We start from the raw sequence: 23,166 nt of genomic DNA, 5'->3' as shown, positions 1-23,166 counted from the left end.
GTGGGGACTCTAGAAAGAGTGCAGAGAAGAGCAACAAAGATGATTAGGGGACTGGAGACTAAAACATATGAAGAACGGTTGCAGGAACTAGGAATGTCTAGCTTAAGAGAAAGAAGGACTAGGGGAGACATGATAGCAGTGTTCCAATATCTCAGGGGTTGCCACAAAGAAGAGGGAGTCAAGCTATTCTCCAAGGCACCTGAGGACAGAACAAGAAGCAATGGGTGGAAACTAATCAAGGAGAGAAGCAACTTAGAACTGAGGAGAAACTTCCTGACAGTTAGAACAATTAATCAGTGGAACAGCTTGCCTCCAGAAGTTGTGAATGCCCCAACACTGGAAGTCTTTAAGAAGATGTTGGATAGCCATCTGTCTGAAACGGTATAGGGTTTCCTGCCTAGGCAGGGGGTTGGACTAGAAGACCTCCAAGGTCCCTTCCAACTCTACTATTGTATTGTATTGTATAATGGAGATCATTTTGCTATGTCCAGAAAACGACTCTGTGCAAAGGAATCTGAAAATATATTTGCCTTCTTACTTATGTGCACTATTTCTATTTACAGAACCTAATGTAATTGTTCCCTTTTTTTGACACATAATTGTGAGCCTTTTTCCTTTTCCTGCTACCAAGTCCTCTTTGATCAAACAAATGCCAGCATAACATTTGTTCATTATCCACATTGGCAGCCCCTATATTGTTCTCTGCCAATGCTAAATGAGTTGGGGGTCTGCCGCTTGTTATATGTTTCTTCCTCTGGCTTTATAACCCCCCTCCCTACTTCAGCCCCTCAAATACTACTAGGGGAAGGCACTACAGAAGGAATGGGGTGGATCTGCCTTAGGTGTGCCTCGGGTACTCTAGGCTGGTTTGCCTATCATTTGAGCCTCCCAAGTGAAAATAATATGAAAAAAAGAAATATACAAATACTAAATAATTGAATTTCCCAGGGAGGAAGGAGGCCGATCCTGCCATGACTGTAGCAACCAGTCAAGCCATGCAGGACAACATACAAGCAACTGATGCTAGGCAACTGTTCTCTTAGGAGGTGGAGGAAGTGACTGAAACTGACAAATATAGGGAAATTATGAAACAAGCAACAAAAGCTCAGATTCCTGGTTGAGTAGTTTTCAATTACTTGAAGATGAGATGGGAGGATGCAAATAACTAATTAAATACGTTTAAAAACACTGTGTTTCATTCAGGGACTTTAAGGAGATGTTTTCTTTGCCCTGTTTTTTCCCCACAGCCACCTCCGTGTGAGGATAGAATGGCTGGGAAGAAGTCACTCAATGGCTGCTGTGACTAAGAATGGATTACAACAGGGTGTCCCCCTTTTTCAGTCCAACACCTTAAAACCATGCCACATTAAGCAGAATGACACAAATATGTCCACTCTCCTTCTCAAAAAAAAATTGGTGACACTGGCCATTCAGAGTATGGTTAAAACAGTTTCCAAATATGTCCCTTCCCCATGGAGTCCTGTCTTCATTCATGTTGACAGCTGGAGAAAAGCTGGTGGAGATGACTGGGCATGCAAGCAACTCAGGAAATAGTAGTAACAAAGAGGACTATGCTGGGAGGGCAAGCAGAGGTGGAAGCAAGTTAGAGACAAGAGGTGAGGGTGACCCATACTTTCTAATACTCCCCAAACACACCACTGGTCATGCTCACGATATACACTGTCAGATTTTATTTACCCTAAAGCTGTGGTGGAGTAATGAGAGTTTATGGAGAGGGGGAATATTTTTACACTGTGACACACAAGTTCTTTGATAAATCACAAGTGAGGACGCAGGCAGGATGCTTTTATTTAAACCAAATACCATTCTCTAGGCTACGAGATATATCAGATCAAGGTCAGGTCTTTTGAAGATTTGAAGAGACCAAGGGGACAATGTTTCTTGTACTCTCTTGCCCCAGCACACATGGAGAGGATTTTCATTCCACTGCATCCCACGTTAATGAAATTTTTCTTCTCTGTCTGTCTGCCTGTCTCTCTTGGTGTGGTAATGCAAATTGTCTTTTTAAAGTAAATATGGGCATAACTTGTTTTAGTTTAATATAATTCTGTTATTGCACTGGTTTAACATATTTTTCTATCTGAGTCTTTCAAATACTGAAACATAAATTGGGTAAGGTCCCTTCATATGTGTTGCCCAGGGAAACGGGGTCCTGTTCAGCTTTTCAGTTCAACAACAAAGAACCTTAAGATGTTACCGTGCTGTTTGTCACCCTACCAGAATCAGATTCCTATTAATCTGCCACTGACTTTTTATATGTTTTGTCTGAGTCAACATAACTAAGTTTCCTAACTTTGTCTGCAAGACCGCAATAACCTACAGCTATTAAAACCAACAATGAAATCTTTATCAAGAGAAGTTTCATCAAAGTTCATAGTAGAAAAGGAAAAACCAAAGTGTAACACAATAGGAAAGACAAGCTAGATAGCAGCGGGAGTAATCAGCAGATGAGAAAGAAGGGAAATGGATCTGATCCCAATTTGGGAGAACAAGGAACATAAGGCCATTCTGGTTATTACTTTTAATATGTGATTTATGCGCCTTCTCAGTTTAACACATGCATTGAATTGCCTTTAGTGGCCAATAAGAAACTCATCACTTTGAGAGGATATATATCAAGTTGAAGGAAGATGCAGTGATGCTATATAATTCAATGGGCTCCAACCAAGTCTCTCTTCCAACTTTTGAAATAAAATCAGTTGGTGTTTTTCAAGGAAGTGTACAATACCTGGAGGCATAGTGAAGAAATTGTGACTGTTCTGCAACTTAGCATTTAAATTGCAAGCATCAGCTGGAATCTATTCCTCTTAAAGCTCAAAATCATTAGAGAAATAGGGTATCTCTTCTTAAGATATGTTGCTTCCCTTCCCTGCAGCAAAATCATGACTGCTGTGCCTGAAGATCACAGGACCAGATCTTTGTGGAGAGAGCAGCAGATTATATGCAAGAGCGTATTTGAATAAAGGAAAGGTTCAATTGAGCCACAGGTATAATAACATAGATTGTATTATAAATGCAAGGTTTATTATTAATGAAAAAGGCATCCTGGAAGAAGGTGATGGCAAATTCTTTTTGTTGTGCTGCCAAGAAAGTTGAATGCCTATAGTCATCAGAACTGATCTCAACCCTACTGCTTTTTTACCTTCAATCATCCCAATCATTACATGAATTGTACATACAAATGCACAACACACATACAGATTACAATACAATACAATAGCAGAGTTGGAAGGGACCTTGGAGGTCTTCTAGTCCAACCCCCTGCCTAGGCAGGAAACCTATACCGTATTATTATTAATTATATAATACTGTATATAATAATTATATAGATTATGGCACTCCATTCAAAGTTAATATTCTCTGAATCCAATTTACCATCAACTGTTTTGATTGACACTACTTTAATAATCCTTCATAATATAGAGGCAATTCTCATTCTAAAAAGAAGACATAATTCAAACTAGAGGAAGAATCCTATCCACTTTCCACTCTTGGATCAAAAGCATTTTATTTATGATGAACTGAAGTATAAAAAGCATATTTTAGAAGGGCAAAGGCTTTTCAAAAAGCACTGAAGCATCATAAGCAAAGTGCAAAATAGTGATTACTGTTAACACTAGGTCTAAAAATTCTAAGCACAAAAGAAGTAAGAAAAAAGCCACTGTACCAGGCCCATGACCTGTCTGCGGCATTTGCGTTTTCTTCCTATTGTCCTTTGAGTTCTTTCGTTATCATATGTTGCTGTTGGCCTGTTTATATTCCATCCATATGTGGGCAGTTCTTCTTCCATAGATATGGTCCACTTAGACCTAGTCACCATGTCTAGTCACCATTACCAGACTACTTAAATGTTGCTCTGCCAACCTTCTAAGACTAACAGGCAGCCAAATGAGTCATAGTCTATGGTCAAATTTCTATCAAACTTGTCTACCTTAAAGGTCTGTTGTGAAGCTAAAATTCTGTTCTGGTTTCCCAGAGATATAAACTTATAGCTTTCCTCAAACTATCTGCACATTACAGAGGCCCCTGTAATAGATTAAAAGCAAGTGTATATAAGGCATAATAAACACAAGGCAATGGGAATTTGTAGGAAATCTATTGTATTTTACTGAAAAATGCTCTCTGAAGGCAAATTCTGCAGCCTTACTGCCTATTAGTGGGCTTCTTTTCATCCCTCAGGCAATCCATCCTGGTTAACAACCTCAGTTCCATCAATACAAACACTGCAGAGTTTTTAAACTAATATTTTTTCAGCACACAATTCCATGGAGAGGCGAACTCAGTGTTTCCATGGCAATACACTGACAGCATCTGCTTGGGAAGTAGCTGAAGGGAGAAATTGGAATAGAATTGCAAATTCCCCACCACTCAGGCAAGGATCTGAAGGAAATGAAATGAAACATGACTGCCATTGTGATCTATCACAAGCCTATAATGCTACTTCCATAAGGAATTGTGTCTTGTGCCAGTAGCAACTTAACTTTCATATTAGCTAAATGTATCTAAAACTTCCAAAATAGATATATGCATATTCCATCTAGAATTATTAGCTCGTTTGTCCCTTACAACATCTGGCTATTAAAAGGGAATAAATTGGCTTTACCAGTTCCCATTTATTTCAAAATAAGATCTGACGTATATCCGTATTTTCACAAAGCACATACAGTATGACAACAACTTTTCTAGGCAAAAGATTTTGAGTGAGTTGCCTAGTACTACACTTCAAAAAGTGGTGAGTGATTACATTCATCTATTTAACGATTTCCCAACTGGATAATAATGGGTGAAAATCTCCGGGGAATGGGGGTGGGCTGTACCCAAGCCTTTCAGGAACCACATATGTAGCTCTTGAAATTGAAAGGATGCACTTCTGTCTAAAAAGAAACACTAAAGTTTCTCTCAGAATTGTTCTGTGATGACTGAATTATGTGATTCATTCTGGGATACAAAATTACATATAATTTATTTAGTTGCCATTTAAATTTATAAAATCATCCAATTCAGCAGTGGTTGTAGTAACACCCAAACAAAACTGCAATGCAATAAAGCAGAAAGGGAAAGGATTATTATAACAGGAGGAGCAAAACCATAAACCAACTCAACATAATTTAGCCTAGGTGGAGACATATTCCAACTTATGAGCTATGTTGAGACCCATTAAAAGAAAATCAGGGTCAAAGAGCAGTTTTAGGAGAGTCAACAGAAAGAGCTTCTATTATTTTAAGAGCAATCAGGAACATCAGCAGAGTCTAGATCAGGCCTGTCAAACTGGCAGGCTGCAGGCCAGCTGCGTCACACCCAGGCGATGCCCACCCTGGCTCTGCAAAGGCAAAAAAACATTGCAATACATCACAATATGTCATGTGATGTGATTGAGTTTGACACCCGAGGTTTAGATGTTCCTTTGGAGAAAGCATACGACTTCTGCATGGCTGGAATACACACTATGTAGGTAGTCTCATCTGTATTTCTGTTGTAATTGCTATACAGCTCAATAATTCTACTGTGCTGACTAAGCCACAGAGACAATATATACTATCTATGAACTTGGGTTTTAAAAACAAAAGGCCTAAAGGACAATGAAATTGCAAGGCAGACTCATGTGAAGATAGAGCAATGGCGCCTAGAAGTGCTATGGTTCAACCCAGCCACAAATTGAGCCTTGGATTAACAACAGATCCCACCTCCCCACCATCCTGCTCCTGCCCTCCCCATCTTTTAATTGAGCCACAGTGTTTGACTTTTTGTGTTAACTTATTTATGTTTTTAGTTTATATCGTTTTTTATCTTTTACAATTGTAAACCGACCAGAGTTACCTTGAGTTAAGATGAGCAGCCAATAAATTTTACAAATAAATAAATAATTGGAAGGTCAGGGTGACTAACTGGAGCTCTCTTTTTCTTTCCCAGAAGGATGGGTTCACAATAGCATTTGGTAAAATGTAACAGAACAGATGCATCCATAGGGAAGAGGTCAAAAAAGTCAAGATGGCAGCCATAAGCATGCAATCAAAGCCCCACCCTTTTTCCCGATGACTGCATGCTTGTAGCTCTCATCCTGGGTTTTTTTTTTAACCTCTATCCCAGTAAACAATTATCTGGACCTGTCCAAACTGGATTTCAGTAGGATCTTCTCTTTCTTTAATGGGTTGTGACATAAAGATTTGTTCTGTTCACCTTGAATATACCAATTTTGGTATTCTCTTCCCCCTTCCCTCCCCCAAATGTTTTTGTACACATTTGATACCTACTTGGTTTATAATGATATATTTTGTTCTTTGTTCTATATGTTGAAAACTAACTTAATTTCTTAAAGATAAACATGCAATTTACAATTATTAAAAAAAAATATTTGGATCTTCAGATACTGGTACAAACAAATCCCCCATAAAGTACAGCAGGGTTATGGAAAACCTTTTTGAATTTGAAACATTGGCGCTTGGGAGATTTGTTTCAGGTTTAAAATGGTTGTTCCAAAGTTTAAGCGCAGCCCAGGATTATTTTTAAGTTCAAGGTACTGTACTTTGACACCGAAAGGAGCAACTCATTTGCAACTGAAAACATTTTAGATTCAAAACATTTTGCACATCCCTAATCTACAGAACAGAATAGTCTTAAGAAGAATCAAGAAAAGACACCACTTAAGTCAGGGGTGTCCAAAGTTGGCAACTTTAAGACTTGTGGACTTCAACTCCCAGAATTCCCCAGGGAGTTGAAGTCCACAAGTCTTAAAGTTGCCAACTTTGGACACCCCTAACTTAAGTAATCTGAATCACGTTCTTCCATGTCATAAAAATAAGAGAGGTGTGAAAAGTTTCTTATTTTGAAAACAAAGAACATCATTAGAAGGCAGGGCTACCTGCCAGATGAATACCATGGTAATGCAGCTGATATAGTTTCTGTAACTCAGAAACTTTATTTTTTAAAAAAAAGAGAGATGCAATTGGCCATTCTGGTAGAAGCTATGGTTCAATTGATATGCTATCTTAACAATAAGGTAGGGACCCCCTGTAACACGGCTTCTCCCCATATCTATCTAGCACTGTATAAAGCAGGGGTGTCCAAACTTGGGAACTTTAAGACTTGTGGACTTCAACTCCCAGAATTCCCCAGCCAGCCATGCTGGCTGGGGAATTCTGGGAGTTGAAGTCCACAAGTCTTAAAGTTCCCAAGTTTGGACACCCCTGGTATAAAGAAAAGGAAATGCACAGGCCGAATGTGACTCAAATGGCCGCTTCCCATCCCAGCACTGCTTTGCCGGTGACATTGCAATGAAAAATCACCATGCCGGTTGGCCTGATTGCTTCCTTTTCAGTCTTACCAAAGCAGCATGGGAAACAGCCACAATGCAAGAGCTCCTACCCATTCAGAGTAGGACCTGTGAGGTCACCCAACTCTTTCATACAAGAGATGTTGTTGTCTTTGCAACAAATGCTTGTCTTTGGGTTGATTGTCAGCTGACCATATGTCATCTGCTTAAGGCCAGCGACATGATGTTGGCGGTATTTCTACCTAGAATTTATAAATTGATTTCCCCACTTGTGTTCTTATAGCAGTAATTGCTGCCTTGATTTTATGCTGATTAGCAGTCGCTGAGACCAAGTTAGCATTTATTTCAGATGCTTTCATATGATTTTGTTTTAACAGTTACATTTTTATTTTAGTATCTTGCAGAATGCCATTAAGAATAGCGAGTCGTGTCTAGCAATCTGTCTGCAATGTTAGTTGCTCACCAAATGCTCTCTCGGTGCCTTTCTTTAGAAAGAACTATCCCTGAACTGTTCCAGCTTGGTATTTATTTCTGAAGCTAGGACACCAGGGGACCTATTTGTTAAAGAAAGAGGCCCATATATTTGGTGAAAGGCAGTCAAAAAAGCATCAGAACAGCTCTTGCTCTATCTCCTAACATACTGCCTCCCCCAGATTTGCCAAAGAAAAATAAAGCTCAAATCTATAAACAAAGTTTACTTGGCTAGCTAACTTCCTTAGTGATACTAAAGGAAACAAGAACAGCATCTGCTCAAAGAACCATAGAATTGTGGTACCCTGAGCCATGCAAATACAGGAAAAATGTGAAGCGGGGGCAGGGAGGGGAGCTATTAAACTTTGGAAAGTCTTTGCAAAGGGTTCAGTGCACATTTTAGAGCAAGATGCAGTTACCTTAAGGATGTTATGTACTCCTTTTATTAGATCTTCTCAGCTTATGAGAATGCAGTGCTGGTCTACCTTTAGGCATGAAAAGCTGATTTTTGGAGATAATGAAAACTGTTTTTTAGTTACTGTATTATTGCTTTCTATTATTAGAGAGGGAATGTGAGCCAGTATGGTCTAGTAGTTAAGGTATCAAGCTAGAAACTGGAAGACTGTGAGCACTAGTCCTGCCTTAAGCATAAAAGCCAGCTGGATGTCTTTGGGCTAATCACTCTGTCTCAGTGCACAATGTCAGCCTTGGTGACAAGCCAATCAGTCAATTCCTGGGGCAACCAATGGATGAACACATGGTTGATTTCATACCTTCCTGCAAAAAAATGTGAACCCTGCACTCTTACGAAAAACACTAAGAAGAAAAAGAAGAAATACTAGAGAGGTAAAGAGATATTTGTAGAATTTACTGCTAAAGGTTTCATACTAATTTAACCTGAGCTAGATATTCTGTACTTGGCTTCAAAATGCTTATCATTTGCTGTTTGTTTCACATAAAATATCTCAAGTTGGTCCTACTTGCAGCTTACCCTAACCTTATCGCAGAGTTAGAAAGATACTTGTTGGATCAATTCAGGCATTACACAAACCATAGCTCGTGCTATCATTTAGAATTCAAATCACTGTTTAGAACATCAAACATGCAGGAAGAGTAAGTATGGTTTTTTTCCTGTTTTTACAATGATTGCTTCATAAATTCCTGACTCACTCTTGTCTCCATAGAGTAGCATACAAATATCATTTAAGTATGATTTGCTTATTTAGATATCCTATCAAATTCTATTAGTACATTATTTCTTCTTGTGCCTTGGTAGACAATTAAAATAAATGGTTTTCAGTTTGAACATCTAATAGAAGAAAAGACTAGAAAAGAAGACATCCAATAACAGGCAGAAGACTAGTAGAATGCATCCCTGAACACCAGCTAACAATCAGAAGACACAATGAAAACTCTTTAGTCTCATAATAGATAAACAGACTCAACCTTAATTTCAATTGGAAAATGGTGAGCATCCTAGAACAAGCTAAATAAATAAAAATGCTGGGGAATTCCTGGAAGTTTGGTATTCAGACAAATCAGCCAACAACGGACATACAGAAATAAACTGTATTTGTATACAATTCAAAACAGACAATATAAATGCTCAGAAACCCCCCCCCCCAAAAGACCAGAATACATCCCCCCCAGCAGCCAATACCCAGATAAGCAAGGATTGACATCAAGCAAACAATCAGGCAGCAAATAAAACCCTAATCAAGAAACTACCAAGGAGAAAACCACATCCTTCTAAAACAGGCAGGACAAGTACCTCTATATAAACAGAGAGTAAACACCACACTCACTCACACTGATGATGTTACCTACTTCAGTAATGAAATGTCTCCAAGCACACAACCAAGCTCAGAGAGCATCAAGGATTCCATAGTTTGGACGTCATTCTAAGCCTTGGTTTTCATTAAGCATAAACTCTGAATGGAAGCATTATTTTATTCTTAGCAAGGCATTAAGCATCAGAGCAAAGCCAATTTTCATAGCACATTTTCTGCTATGCATGAACATCTGTATTCTTCCCAAGTACTGTATGAATTTATGTAGAAGTTATAACTTTCCAAGCAAGCATTTGCAGATACAACCAGCATCAATTACTGCAGCCAGGAAAGTGTCACTATCATCCCAGGAATTGCTTCTGGCTATATGTATGATCACCAAATTCATAATTTACATCAGCCATCCCATTTCCATATATAAAATGTGAAACAGTCCGAACTGAATTAGCAGTCTGGTAACCTGACTCCTTCTTACATTTGCTTTTGCTTAAAATAATAAAGTAAAACGTATCTGTACAGGTAGCTGTGTACCACTCCATGAACTGCACTGTGCTAAAGGTTCTTTGGAAGTCTAAAAATAAAGAGTGTAGCATAGTAAACAGCTAAAATAGATTATTTTCCTCTCTCTTACATATTTCAATTGTTGGACCAACAGAATGAGTAGTACCCTGGTTATGAAAACTCTTTAGTCTCATAATAGATAAACAGACTCAACCTTAATTTCAATTGGAAAATGGTGAGCATCCTAGAACAAGCTAAATAAATAAAAATGAACTTTAATTGGTCCGATGATGGGAGCTTTTTAAAACCTGTACAGTACTTTCTATAATAGTAGGAGTAGATATAGGAGAAGGACTAATTTTTCCCTAACACAATTCCCCTTTAAAGAAGGAGATCTATATAGCATATGCTATCAATCCCTGTATGTCTCAGGATACGGAGGAGGAGTTATGTGTTCATATTATCCATAAATTCACTAGGTATTCCTGAAACCATTGATTTCCCCTCTGCCTCCTTTTTTTTTTTGGACGTAAGCAAAAAAAGAGTTACAAGAAATGACAGCATTGCAACTATAAGTAACAAACGAGATGCCTCTTGTCAGCACAGCATGGTACCCATTCTTGGTATTATGCCATTTAAGAGCAGAATCTTGTATGTGTGGATCCCGCACATACCAAGTGATGGGCAGACTCCATTCATCTATGCTCCCCAAGCAGCTCCTTATGGCTGAGGTATAATAATGACTTCAGTGAGGGCAATTAAGGTGCCAAAGAAGGAAATGCCATTAAAGAAGACATCACGCAGGGCTGCTAGGAGAGTTCACCAAGGCTGCTTTGTTGTGCACAGAGGTGTCCACAGGCGTATGACCTAATTAGGCTTAATCTGAGAGCATTAATTGGTTTGTAGGAGGAACAACAATAGGAGGGGTGGGTTGCCCTGTGCATGATCCTCCAGATGCACAACAGGCCAGGCATCCTAGAATATGGCTACTTCCAGTCCAAAGCAGCTGTAAGTCCTGGCAGAGGAGGCTGTAACTGTCACTGGACTGTCTCATTGCAGTCTCCAGAAGGATGGATTATACCCCCACATCTGGCTTTGATGAGCACAGAGGGAACAAGAGAGGAAGGGGGCAGCCAAAGGGAGGAAAGTCACCCTTAGTCACTTTCCAAAGTATAAATCTCACCAGAATGCCGCAATGCTACCATATCAAATGAAATGTTCATTGCGTTGCTGTTTGTATCATTCAAGTCAGGTGTAGAATCACCCTGCCCAACAAGGGGAGTCCCTTCCCTTTGCTTCTGCTTCACCTTTTGCTCATACAAACCTTGCCTTGGAATGTTTTAAGCCCATTTTCATTCTCTACCAGGTTACCTTGTGCTTAAATCTATACAAGCGCATCCACTGCACCAAGCGGCATACCGTCTATCTGGCTTCAGGACATGCAATCCATGGAGGTGGGAGGGGAAGCAGGAGACTTTGGAAGAGTGGTGGATTGAAAGCTTTAAGACCCAGGGGTGGATGCAGAACTGGCAGGAAGTGAAGAACTGACAACATGGAGCTTGGGTGGCTGTCCAAGGTATCAGTTGTTTCTACCAGACTTTAATCATTAACCGTCAGTGGAGTTTCAACTAGTTCTCAAAGAGAAACCAAAAGAAACCCAAGTATGAGAGGCAATATTCTGCTCAGTAGCGTTGACACCACCTTGCCCACTTGTCCTCTTCCCCTGCTTAAATTGCACCATCCAGCATTGCACTTTCTAATGAATCGTTTAGTATGCCCTTCCACCTTGACTTCCCTTTGCATACACACACACCCAAAGTAGCCATCACCTTCAAGCTGCAGAAACATTGGGGTCATTCTAATCAGCAGAGCAAAGGAGGCTGCTATGAATGAGCCTCAATAGTTCCACCATCTAGCTAACTTATTCTGAAGAATTTCACAAACAACAGAGATCAAAGATGCCCCGCTTGATTCTCCTTTAGCTGCTAATGCTTCAGGCAACTAGTTAAGAAGCCGAAATGCGTTTCACTGAGCCACAGGATTAGTTATCTCCTCCAAATAGTTTCCTCTTGCTTTCCTACAGCCCTAGTTAAACTGCTGAAAGGAGGGGGAAGGGAGCTCACTGGGACTGCGTGGAGGGTAGCGCCCTTAGCCTTGCAGGCTCCTTAGGGAGAAGAAGCGTCCGTCCCACAATCACCATTTAGTTTTGAGCCCTGGCGTATTTGCTGCAGCCTCCATACAACCCAGATACATTCTAGCGATACGTTTGCCAGGCGAAGAGGCTTTTGCGACCAACTCAGAAAGGACATTTACAAAAGGGCAGAGAGCGATATGATGACGCCAGCCAGTTCCAGCGATATAAACGGCGGTCTCCATTCCTCCTCCTCCTCCTCCTCCTCTCCCATTCCCACCAAATCTCCTCCCTTCCACCCTCCTCCCAAAGCAGGTATCTGTGTAGCTCCGTTTCCCCCCAGCCTGGTGCCCTTTGGATGCCTTGGGTGGAAGCTCCCGTTATCCCCATTGGAGCTCCACACATCTGAGGTAGCGCCAGGCAACAGTTTTCGTGGGAAGCTTTGGGAAATAACCAGCCCCAGACGGCCCCCCAGAAGATTCACACCCGCCTTGCCAACGCACAACCAAACACACACGCATACATACACACGCCCCCTCCGACACACAAACACACACAAAACATATTCCCCAACAACGAAGCTGGAGGGACAAGAAAGTTGCCTAGCGGCGGGGGGGGGGGTAGGGGGATCTCTGCGCTATTCGCCGCGGAGGGAAACGCGATCCTGAGTCTGCGCCCAGCGGCAGCCGCCGCTCTTCATCCGACCCGACCCGCTGCCCCGCGTATGCAGAAGGGGAGGGTGGGAGGCTCCCGCTTCGTGCAGACCCGGAGGTTTGAGAGGGGGGCAGAGCCGCACGGGAGCGCGCCACGGCTGCCTAACAAAGGCAACGGAGGGATTGTTCCCGAAGCCCCGCAGGAACGCTCGGAATCGGACGCTGCTCGAGTCTGGCCCAACTTCCTCCCCGCATTCCGACTTCCCCAGAGGGACCTTTGTCTCGGCCGCCCCCGGGACCGTGCGAGCGCGTCCCGGAGCGAGGCGTCCTAAGCGTCGAGGGCGGCTGGGCTCCTTTGTCAGGGGAGGGAAGGGAAGCGCGACGGTCAGCATTTGCGGAGACCCCGCGGGCGCCGGCGAAACGCGGCAGCCAAACGCCTCCCAAGTGGCCCTTTTGGGGGGCCCCGAGAGCCGAGAGCCTTCCCGGTGCGGCGGCGCGTCCCCTCGGTCCGGCGACACTTACAGCCTCTCTGCGCTCCTCGGGATGTTCTTGGGAATAGCGCGGAGCCCCAGCCCGTGACAGTCTACCGTGGTGCCGCTGCAGGCGCACTGTGTGGGGCAAGCGCTCGCCCGGACGCGGCAAACGGCCGCCCAGGCCAAGAGGCAGGCTCCCGCCCGCAGCCACACGCCGCCTGACCCCGCTCGCCGCTTCGGAGCCATGCCGCCTGCCTGGGCTAGCCCGCTAGCGAGGAGCTGCCCCGCACATTATCTCGCAGCGGCGCGTTGGGCTGGCGCGGCGTGGAAGCAGCTCGTTGTGTCTGACGCAAGCGAAGGATGCCAGGTTCTGTCGCGCCTTTGCGCGTCCGGAACGCGGAACTCGGGGCACGGGCGAACGGGCTCTCCCTTCCCCTCTTTCGCTCAAATACACACACACGCACGCACACACAGAGAAGGGGCACTCATCCATCAATCCCAGATGGCAGGAGCAGCCTTGGCTCCACCTCTCCCTCCCCCCTTTAGCTCACTCTCTGCACTCGCCTCGGGCGCAGAGATGCAACACTCCCCCCCCCCCACCAACAGTGAGGAGAACGGGACCAGGAAAAAGGGATGCGCAGAGAAGCAGAGGCTTAAAACTCTTGCAGACGGCAAACATGAGGCAGACCTGTAAAGGAGTGAGCGCTGGTGTAGACATCCAGACAGAATAACCACAGTACCAGTTTCCTACCAGAGGAGAAATAATATCCTGAGCACTAATGGTTATAATTTTGGTAACTTCTTTTGTTTACCTTTATTTTCTCTGCATTAACATTCCTCCCCCCCCCCTTGTGCATTTTCCCCGTTTTGAACAAAAACACTCATTTTAAACATTTTTTTAAAAAAAAGAAATACATGGAAGACGAGCAGTGAAAGTCTGGAAAAGATATTAAGATGCTATGATGGGTTAAACCTATACATGATCAGAACGGCGGAGACAATGTTTCCCCCATGATGCTTTAATGGAAGTGAAAGTTGAAGAAGCAAAATAAAAAGAGGATTGGCAGTTCTAAACTTTGGTGTTGGAGAAGACTCCTAAAAATGCCATGGTTATTAGACCCAAAACAGCCAAATAAATTACAAATCAAATCAGTTGAATTGATCTGAGTTTTCACGCAGGCACAAATGACCAGGTTTAAATTTGCCTCCCTTGTGAAATCCATAATGCTGGGAGAGGTAGAAGGTAAGAGAAGATGTAGAGATGGTGCACAGACAACCAGCATCAAGGTGGATGTACAGGTAGTCCTCAACTTACAACAGTTCACTTAGTGACCATGTGACATTACAACGGTACTGAAAAGTGATTTATGACCATTTTTCAGACTTATGACCACTTATGATCCCCATGGTTATATGATTTACATTCAGATTCTTGACAACTGACTCACATTTATGACAGTTGCAGTGTCCCGGGGTCATTGATCACCTTTTGCAACCTTCTGACAAGCAAAGTCAATGGGAAAACCAGATTCACCCTACAACCGTGTTACTAATTTAACAACTGCAGTGATTCGCTTAACAAATGTGGCAAGAAAAGTCATAAAATGAGACAAAACCTGCTTAACAAATTTCTCACTTAGCAACATAGATTTTGGGCTCAATTTAAGTCAGTTGAGGACTACCTGTACTTGATTTCAGAAGCAATAGCTGCGCCATTGGTAGGCCTGAAGTGGACAGATCATCCTAGAGATCATCTTATCAATGTGGCCACTAAGAATTAACATTAACTTGATGTCAAGTGTCAGTCAATCAAATGTGATTTCATAATGAACCTATTGTTCAAACTAGACATGGCTATGTTTATATGAACAAGTACCAATAAATATGTGGATAGTCCCAAACTATTAAGGGTAAGTAGTCATTTGGAAGTACTATATGATTGTTTGTCTTATTTAATTTTTGTGCCTTTGTATCTGACATATAATTTGATTTTATCTTGATGCCTTTATATCGGACATATTGTTTGACTGGAACAATTCCAATTATTTGGTATTAAATAATATTATTTAATAAATAAAATTAAATAGTAAATTCTGTTTGGATTTTTATTTCTTAAATTATGGGCAATAGTATCTGTAAAATTTGAACATGGTTCAAGCAGAAAAAAACGGATCAGCCTAAGTGATTCTTTGCACTGCAATACATTCATACGTGTTTCATTTCAAAGTAATTCATTTTAACAAAAACTTTCTTTAAAATTATTACATTTGCACTATATGTTCATGCAACATTAAGTTATATGCTATTTTAGAAAAGACCTTAATATCTGGATTTTCAAGCTGAAGTTAAAATTAATGCATTTTCTTGTAACACAGAGTGGTGTAGTATTGTTTTCATTGGAGACTGCTAATGATGATTAAATAAGTAGATCTGGGTAACAAATGAAAGATACGTTCTGTGCTTCTTAAGACTAGATCCAAGAACATAAAACTATTAGATTTTTGTTATAATATAGGAAAAGGTATCCATAGAAGAAAAATACCTTCAATTACCCCCTACAACTGTTACTTTCTTTCTAGTGTTCAGAAATGTCAACCTCAAAAATTCCCAAAGGATGTGCTGAAAGAGAGGGGTTCAGGATCCGAAAGATTCAAAACCCCATACCTTTCCTTCTCCACAGCCTAAAAGTAAATTAAGTAAGTGCAATGAATGATCTTATTTTATTTATTTATTTATTTAGATTCATTCATTCATTTATTCATTCCTTTACTATAGTTCCCATTTCACCTATTGACTCCCAATGCAGAATCATTGCTGCATTGGGAGCAAACACTATGTTTTTTTTAAAGAAAAAGTTCAAAAAGATAAAAACTGAAAAGTACAGGCATCTTTCTTTCCTCATTACTCATCTCACTGTAGCTGATACAGTCCTGGGGGAATCAGTTCTTTCCCCAATTATGAGATGGATTGGATGAGAGAAGTAGAACTGTCCAGTTGCAACCAGAAGTCAAGAAAGATAAAACCCTTAAAGACATTACATGATTACAGAGGACAAAAGTTTGGCCTTGAATATTGTCCATGCAGTTTCAGTGAAAACAATTAGGATGAGTTCCTTTGAGTCAGGGCTATAAACTGAGCCCCTTATAAAAATGAACGGATGTTTTTGTACAGAGATGAATCTTTTTTTTTAATTATGTGAAAATTACACAAGTATTATACCCTTGCTGTGATTACAGAAATCTGGAAGTTGTGAACTTAAAAAGAACAATTTATATGGACATATACCATACCCCACCCTGCAATCCCAATGGATTTATTTCTGGCAGGATTTCCATGACACAAAGGAGCACTCTGGACCATTTCAGAGCTACTATGTCAGATTCAGGAAACAAAGGGGCCAAATTGCCACACCATCTTTCTTCCATAAAATTGATAGTGATGTACACAGCTTTTCACCCTAATCTTGTGATTCAGACGTTAATCACAGTTGTCACTCACACTGCATAAGTTCAGTAGGTGCAGGCTGCAATCATTTTTATCCTGAAGGCAACATAGAAAGTGACAGTATGAAGAAATGCAGCAGGCAATTTTGGCAGCCATTAGTCGAAATTCAGGCTATTAATCAGTGAAATAACTGTGTGCAAGGCTTCCTTGAGGGAGACATTCTAGCAGAAGCAGCAACATATAGAGGAGAAAGAAACAAGACGACGATAAAGTTTTTAAAACCTCAAATCTAAATGATGAACTTCAAAGTGGATCCAACTTCAAAACATTATTTTATTGTGAAGAATAAAGAGCACAATGATTTTTTTATTGTGAAAAATAAGGAAGAATAAAGTAACCTTGGGTGGCTACTTTTGGGGTGCTGGGTTTTGAGTGTTGGGCATCCATCCTCACTCTGTTTGACTTCTCAATGGCCTTTGATACCATTGACCATGACCATACTGGACCAGCTCCAGGAATTGGGCAGATTTGCTCCTGTCTTCAGAGTCATCTCCAGTCAGTGGCAATTGAGGGGGAGAGTGCCTCAGGGTTCAGTGCTTTTTCCATTCCTTTTTAACATCAACATGAAGCCACTGGGTAACTTTATTCGTCACTACAAGTGAGGTATGATCAATATGCGGATGATATCCAATTATACAATCGCTGCTCCTAGCAAATTAAACCCACTGTTGATGTTCTATCCAGGTGCTTGGAGGCTATTGGGATCTGGTTTGCGAACAACAGGTTCAGTTTAAACTTATAATACTGGGGGGCTCTGGGTTTGGAGGGCTTCTAATTCTAGAACTGCACTATCTCTGGTACTGAATAGGTTACACTGCTCCAAGCAACCCTGTAAGCAATTTGGAGGTCCTCCTAGACTTGTGACTCCTGATCAAAAAGTATGTGGCAGTACTAATGACTAGGAGGGCTTTTGCATAACTTCGTGTTGTACAACAATTGCACCCATTCCTGGATGAGAAGGCTCTAGTCGTGGTTACTCATGGTTAATTAGGTGTCTTCTTAGAATGGCACACTTGACCTGTCTCCTCTGCAACCTGTGTTGGGTGCTAGTTTGCTTTTGGTGCCAATTCAAGGGGCCAGTTTGGGATATTTGAGGGACTACCTTACTACATCTCCCAGTCCCATCAGGTCTGACAGAAGAAATATGCTCTATACAATACAATACAATACAATAGTAGAGTTGGAAGGGACCTTGGAGGTCTTCTAGTCCAACCCCCTGCCTAGGCAGGAAACCCTATACCGTTTCAGACAAATAGCTATCCAACATCTTCTTAAAGACTTCCAGTGTTGGGGCATTCACAACTTCTGGAGGCAAGCTGTTCCACTGATTAATTGTTCTCACTGTCAGGAAATTTCTCCTCAGTTCTAAGTTGCTTCTCTCCTTGATTAGTTTCCACCCATTGCTTCTTGTTCTACCCTCAGGTGCTTTGGAGAATAGTTTGACTCCCTCTTCTTTGTGGCAACCTCTGAGATATTGGAATAATGCTATCATGTCTCCCCTAGTCCTTCTTTCTCTTAAGCTAAACATACCCAGTTCCTGCAACCGTTCTTCATATGTTTTAGTCTCCAGTCCCCTAATCATCTTTGTTGCTCTTCTCTGCACTCTTTCTAGAGTCTCCACATCTTTTTTACATCGTGGCAACCAGAACTGAATGCAGTATTCCAAGTGTGGCCTTACCAAGGCATTATAAAGTGGTATTAACACTTCACGTGATCTTGATTCTATCCCTCTGTTGATGCAGCCTAGAACTGTGTGATGCAGCCTAGAACTGTGTGATGCAGCCTAGAACTCTATGTTCCATCTGCTAAGGAACTACATTCTGTGGGACCCAAGAGAAGGCTTTTCTTCTGTGACACCTGCCATGTGGAATATCATCCCTCCTGAGATGAGATTGACCCCACCCCACCCTTGAAGTCCTTCCGGAAGTCCCCTATCACCTGACTTGGAATTGTCACAGAAAAAGGGATTTAGTTGAGGTGGCTACATTGCATGTAACATCTAATAATCTTTCTGGACCTTCATTTATTTTATACACACACACACACACATATAATATGTGTGTGTGTGTGTGTTGTATTGGCGCTGATAAATAAATAAAGGGAGACTAGTATAGATCTATTTCAAGCTATTTAGCTAGATCTATACTAGTCTCCCTTTATTTATTTATCAGCACAAATACAACACAAATGTAACAAAGGCAACATTAAAAATATGATTTTCTGCCTGGATGGTCTCCTGGAGTGAGCCGAAGGACAGAACGCCTCTCTGAGCGAGGGGTCCTTACCTGTCACCTTGAAAGAGGCGGTGGTGAGGCCCTTACTCAAGAGGCCTTCCCTTGACCCGATGGAGCTAGCTAATTATCGTCCAGTCTCCAACCTTGCCTTTTTAGCGAAGGTTGTAGAGAATGTGGTGGCACAGCAGTTTCCACGACTCCTTGAGGAATCTGAATATCTAGACCCACGCCAGTCCGGCTTCCGGCCCGGACACAGCACGGAGATGGCCTTGGTCGCGTTGGTCGATGATCTCTGGAGGGCCAGAGATAGGGGTTGTTCCTCTATCCTGGTCCTATTAGATCTGTCGGCGGCTTTTGATACCATCGACCATGGTATCCTATTGCGCCGGCTGGGGGGGATGGGAGTTGGAGGCACCGTTCTACGGTGGTTCGGCTCCTACCTCTCCGACCGGACGCAATGTGTGTTGGCAGGGGGGCAGAGGTCGACCCTAAGGCCACTCACTTGTGGGGTGCCTCAGGGGTCGGTCCTCTCGCCCCTTCTGTTCAACACATATGTGAAGCCGCTGGGGGAGATCATCCGTGGTTTTGGGGTGGAGTATCATCTGTACGCTGATGATACGCAGCTGTACATTTCCACCCCAGACCACCCCAACGAGGCTGTCGAGGTGATGATCCGGTGTTTGGAAGCCGTCGGGGTCTGGATGGGGGACAACAGACTCAAGCTCAACCCCTCCAAGACTGAGTGGCTGTGGCTACCAGCACCCTGGTTCAGTCAGTTGATTCCATCACTGACCATAGGGGGCAAGCAATTGCCCCCTGTGGAACGGGCGCGCAATTTGGGCATCCTCCTAGATGCCCGGCTGTCAATGGATGACCATGTGGCAGCCGTGGCAAGGGGGGCGTTCCACCAGGTTCGCCTGGTGCGCCAATTGCGCCCCCTACTGGACCGGGATGCCCTACGCACGGTCACTCACGCACTGGTGACGTCTCAGCTGGACTACTGCAATGCCCTCTACATGGGGCTTCCCTTGGGACGCGCTCGAAGACTGCAGCTAGTCCAGAACGCAGCCGCACGGGCTATTATGGGGAGTACTAGGTACTCCCACGTAACACCGCTCCTGCGCGAGCTGCACTGGCTGCCTGTGGTCTTTCGGGTGCGTTTCAAGGTGTTAATTACCATCTTTAAAGCGCTCCATGGCTCAGGACCTAGGTACTTGCGGGATCGCATCCTACCACACACTTCCCTGCGACCGATTCGCTCTCACAGGGAAGGACTCCTCCGGGTGCCGTCCACTAAGCAATGCCAACGGGCGGTGCCTAGGAGTAGAGCCTTCTCTGTGATGGGCCCAACCCTCTGGAATGACCTCCCCCCCGATATCAGAACCACCACCGACTTCCGCTCCTTCCGACAAAAACTGAAGACTCACCTGTTCCGTTTAGCCGGCCTGGCCCATTCATAGTCTTATTCTACCTCCTGGCAGATATTTTAATTGGGTATTTTTAGGGTTATTTAAATATTGTTTTTAGCTGCTTTGCTTTATGTACAGTTTCTTATTGCCTCCTCTTTTAGGTACTGAGTATGTAATTATGTTTGTACTTTCTATTTATTTATGTGTTTTATCTGACTGTACACCGCCCCGAGTCCCTTTGGGGAGAGGGGGCGGTATAAAAGTCCAAATAAAGTAAAGTAAGTAAGTAAGAAAGGGGAAGCAGTGTTCCCTACCATATTTGGGCATACCAGGGGTTGTGACACTACACACACACACACACACACACACACACATATATATATATATATATACACATACACACGCACATACATACATACATACATACATACACACACACACACACAATGTTTACAAAATACATATGGTTATCTTAATTTATTTTGATTATATTATCAGTCAGGTCAAATTAAAAAGTCTCTGTTAAATTTAGTGGTGAACCTCTGCATCTTTTTTAGAATGAACTGACTACCATGATATTAAAATTAGTTCTTTAGGATAAAAGCACATGTATTTTTAATCTCAAGACTGTACAGTCTGAAAAAAGAGATGTAATATAGGTTTTGCTAAGCCTCATCATTTATTTATTATTTCCAGATTCTTTCATCAAGTCTGTTCATTTTGCTGGTCTTGTAAGATACCAGACTTTGGGCAAAATATACTGATGTAATGTATGTATATGTATTCTGAAAGGATAATGAATTTAGAGCAAAAAAAATTCCATAATTAAATATTGATAGATTTCCTGCCAGAAATCACATCTTTAAAAAAAGATACCGTATTTGTCCAAGCTTCATGTATTGGTACTAAATATATTTAGTATTGTAGGTGGGTGACAATTGCACAAGAAGGGGTTCTATGGTGCATTTAAGACATCATGTAATGATTTTTTTAGGGTCAAATCTATCTTCTAATGATTATTTAAATGAATTTCTATTCAACAATAGTTATTCTACTGTTAAATAAGCATTTCACATCTACACATTTGGATTGTTTTATTTAATCTGTCTATAGCCTGAGAATCATAAGCCATACTGTAATCTCTTGTAGAGATATCACGGTTTGCTGGGTAGTTATCATTGCAGAAATATATCACCAGTACTTATACCATGTTCCCAAGGATAGACAGAAAGCCAAGTTCTCATAATCCAACATAAATTAATCAGCTATATCTCAGACACAAGCAAGATACCAATACCCATTTTCTATTGTTTTCTTCAGTAATGCCAAGTTTCTGGGCACACAAAGAAAAGTGAAAAGAAAGAATTGAGGTCAAATTTGATGGTACTACCATGTTTCCCCCCAAATAAGACAGGGTCTTATTTTCTTTTCACCCCTGAAGTAAGCGGTTGGCCTTATTTTCAGGGAGATCTTATTATTTTTGAGGTGCAGGAGGCGGTGAGCATGGTCACCTTATGGCTGCTGCTGTGTTCCAGTATTTTCGGGGAGGGCTTATTTTCAGAGGAGGGCTTAGTTTAGCGCATGCGCTCAAAAGCCCAATTGGGCTCATTATCCGGGGAGGTCTTATTTTGGGGGGGAAAACAGGGTAGTCTGAATTTTAAAAATGGTAATCAATTGCAAGCTTCTGTATTTTAGGAATCCATCAAAATGGAGACAATATTTTTAGGATCTTTTAAGGGGAGGGTGGGGGAAAACAAAAATGTGATATGTGAATCAGCAGTAATAGTCAGCAAATAGACAAAACACTGCAGATCAGGCAGAAGGCCACCATCAGTCTTGTGTGGGCTTCAAACCACTGTTGCTCCATCTGTATATTTGCAATGTTCTAATTATGGATTTCTACAAATAAACATACATCCAATTAAAACAATGGCTTAAACTGTACAGTACTCTGCAGTGTTGTATGCTGAAAAGTTGTATATATATTCAAGAATTAAAAGCACATTTTCACAATTGCTGTATAACTAAGGGAATCAAGCAGCTACCTTAGGTAGCAGATGCTGGATGATATGTAGTGGCAACAAGGTGGTGAAACAGAGAACTGTGGGTACCAGAGAACCTATATATAGGGGGATGCTATCCTGTAACTAGTATTGAACTAGATACAGCTGCTGATCCATTCAGCATTTGACGTGGAACAGTAGACACCAATCTGTCTTAATCTTGGTTGCTAAATATAACTCATGAGTTTTGAAAGCTTCCCATACTAAATTATATTGGAATAAGATTGGATGCTTTTATGGAATAGATCTTGGAAGCCTGCAGACTTGTTGGGAAGTTGAGCTTTCTTAGGATCACAAAATCATTTCACCTTGAAGACAAGACAATAAACTGGGTGAAAGGGTCTTAAATCAGAAATCAGTTCAATTTGCCAAATATGAGAAAGAAAGTGTGTGTGGCAGGGATGAGCACTGTTATGATCCTTTCCGAAGTTTCAGAAGTGTACTGTGGCACAGAATATGACTTTATTGATTTCTGGAATTTTCAAGGAGATATGAATCCCAAGGTCCACAATGAAGTTCTATGGCATTCTACTCCAGACACATTAAGCTACAATTCCCATCATTCTCCAATCAAGGTGATTTGACACAATAGGGGTTATAGGCCGGTGATGAAATTCATTTTTTTTTTACTATCGGTTCTGTGGGC

General features: G+C 41.8%; 1 protein-coding gene across 2 annotated transcripts in view; it reads right to left on the bottom strand.

Moving 5' to 3' along the window:
• Positions 1-13,723, bottom strand: part of SLIT1 (slit guidance ligand 1) — a 151,206-nt gene extending 137,483 nt beyond the window's left edge. For both annotated transcript variants that reach the window (XM_081953702.1, XM_081953703.1), the window contains exon 1: positions 13,360-13,723. In XM_081953702.1, the coding sequence (XP_081809828.1) occupies positions 13,360-13,556 (197 nt within the window). In that variant the 5' untranslated portion in view covers positions 13,557-13,723. The remainder of the gene's footprint in view (positions 1-13,359) is intronic.
• Between the last annotated feature and the right edge of the window lie 9,443 nt (positions 13,724-23,166).

The sequence above is a fragment of the Natrix helvetica genome, assembly GCF_964273705.1.
Source record: "Natrix helvetica genome assembly, chromosome: 5".
Taxonomy (NCBI): domain Eukaryota; kingdom Metazoa; phylum Chordata; class Lepidosauria; order Squamata; family Natricidae; genus Natrix; species Natrix helvetica.
Note: the sequence above shows the minus strand (reverse complement) of the source record. Positions and strands in the feature narration are given on the sequence as shown.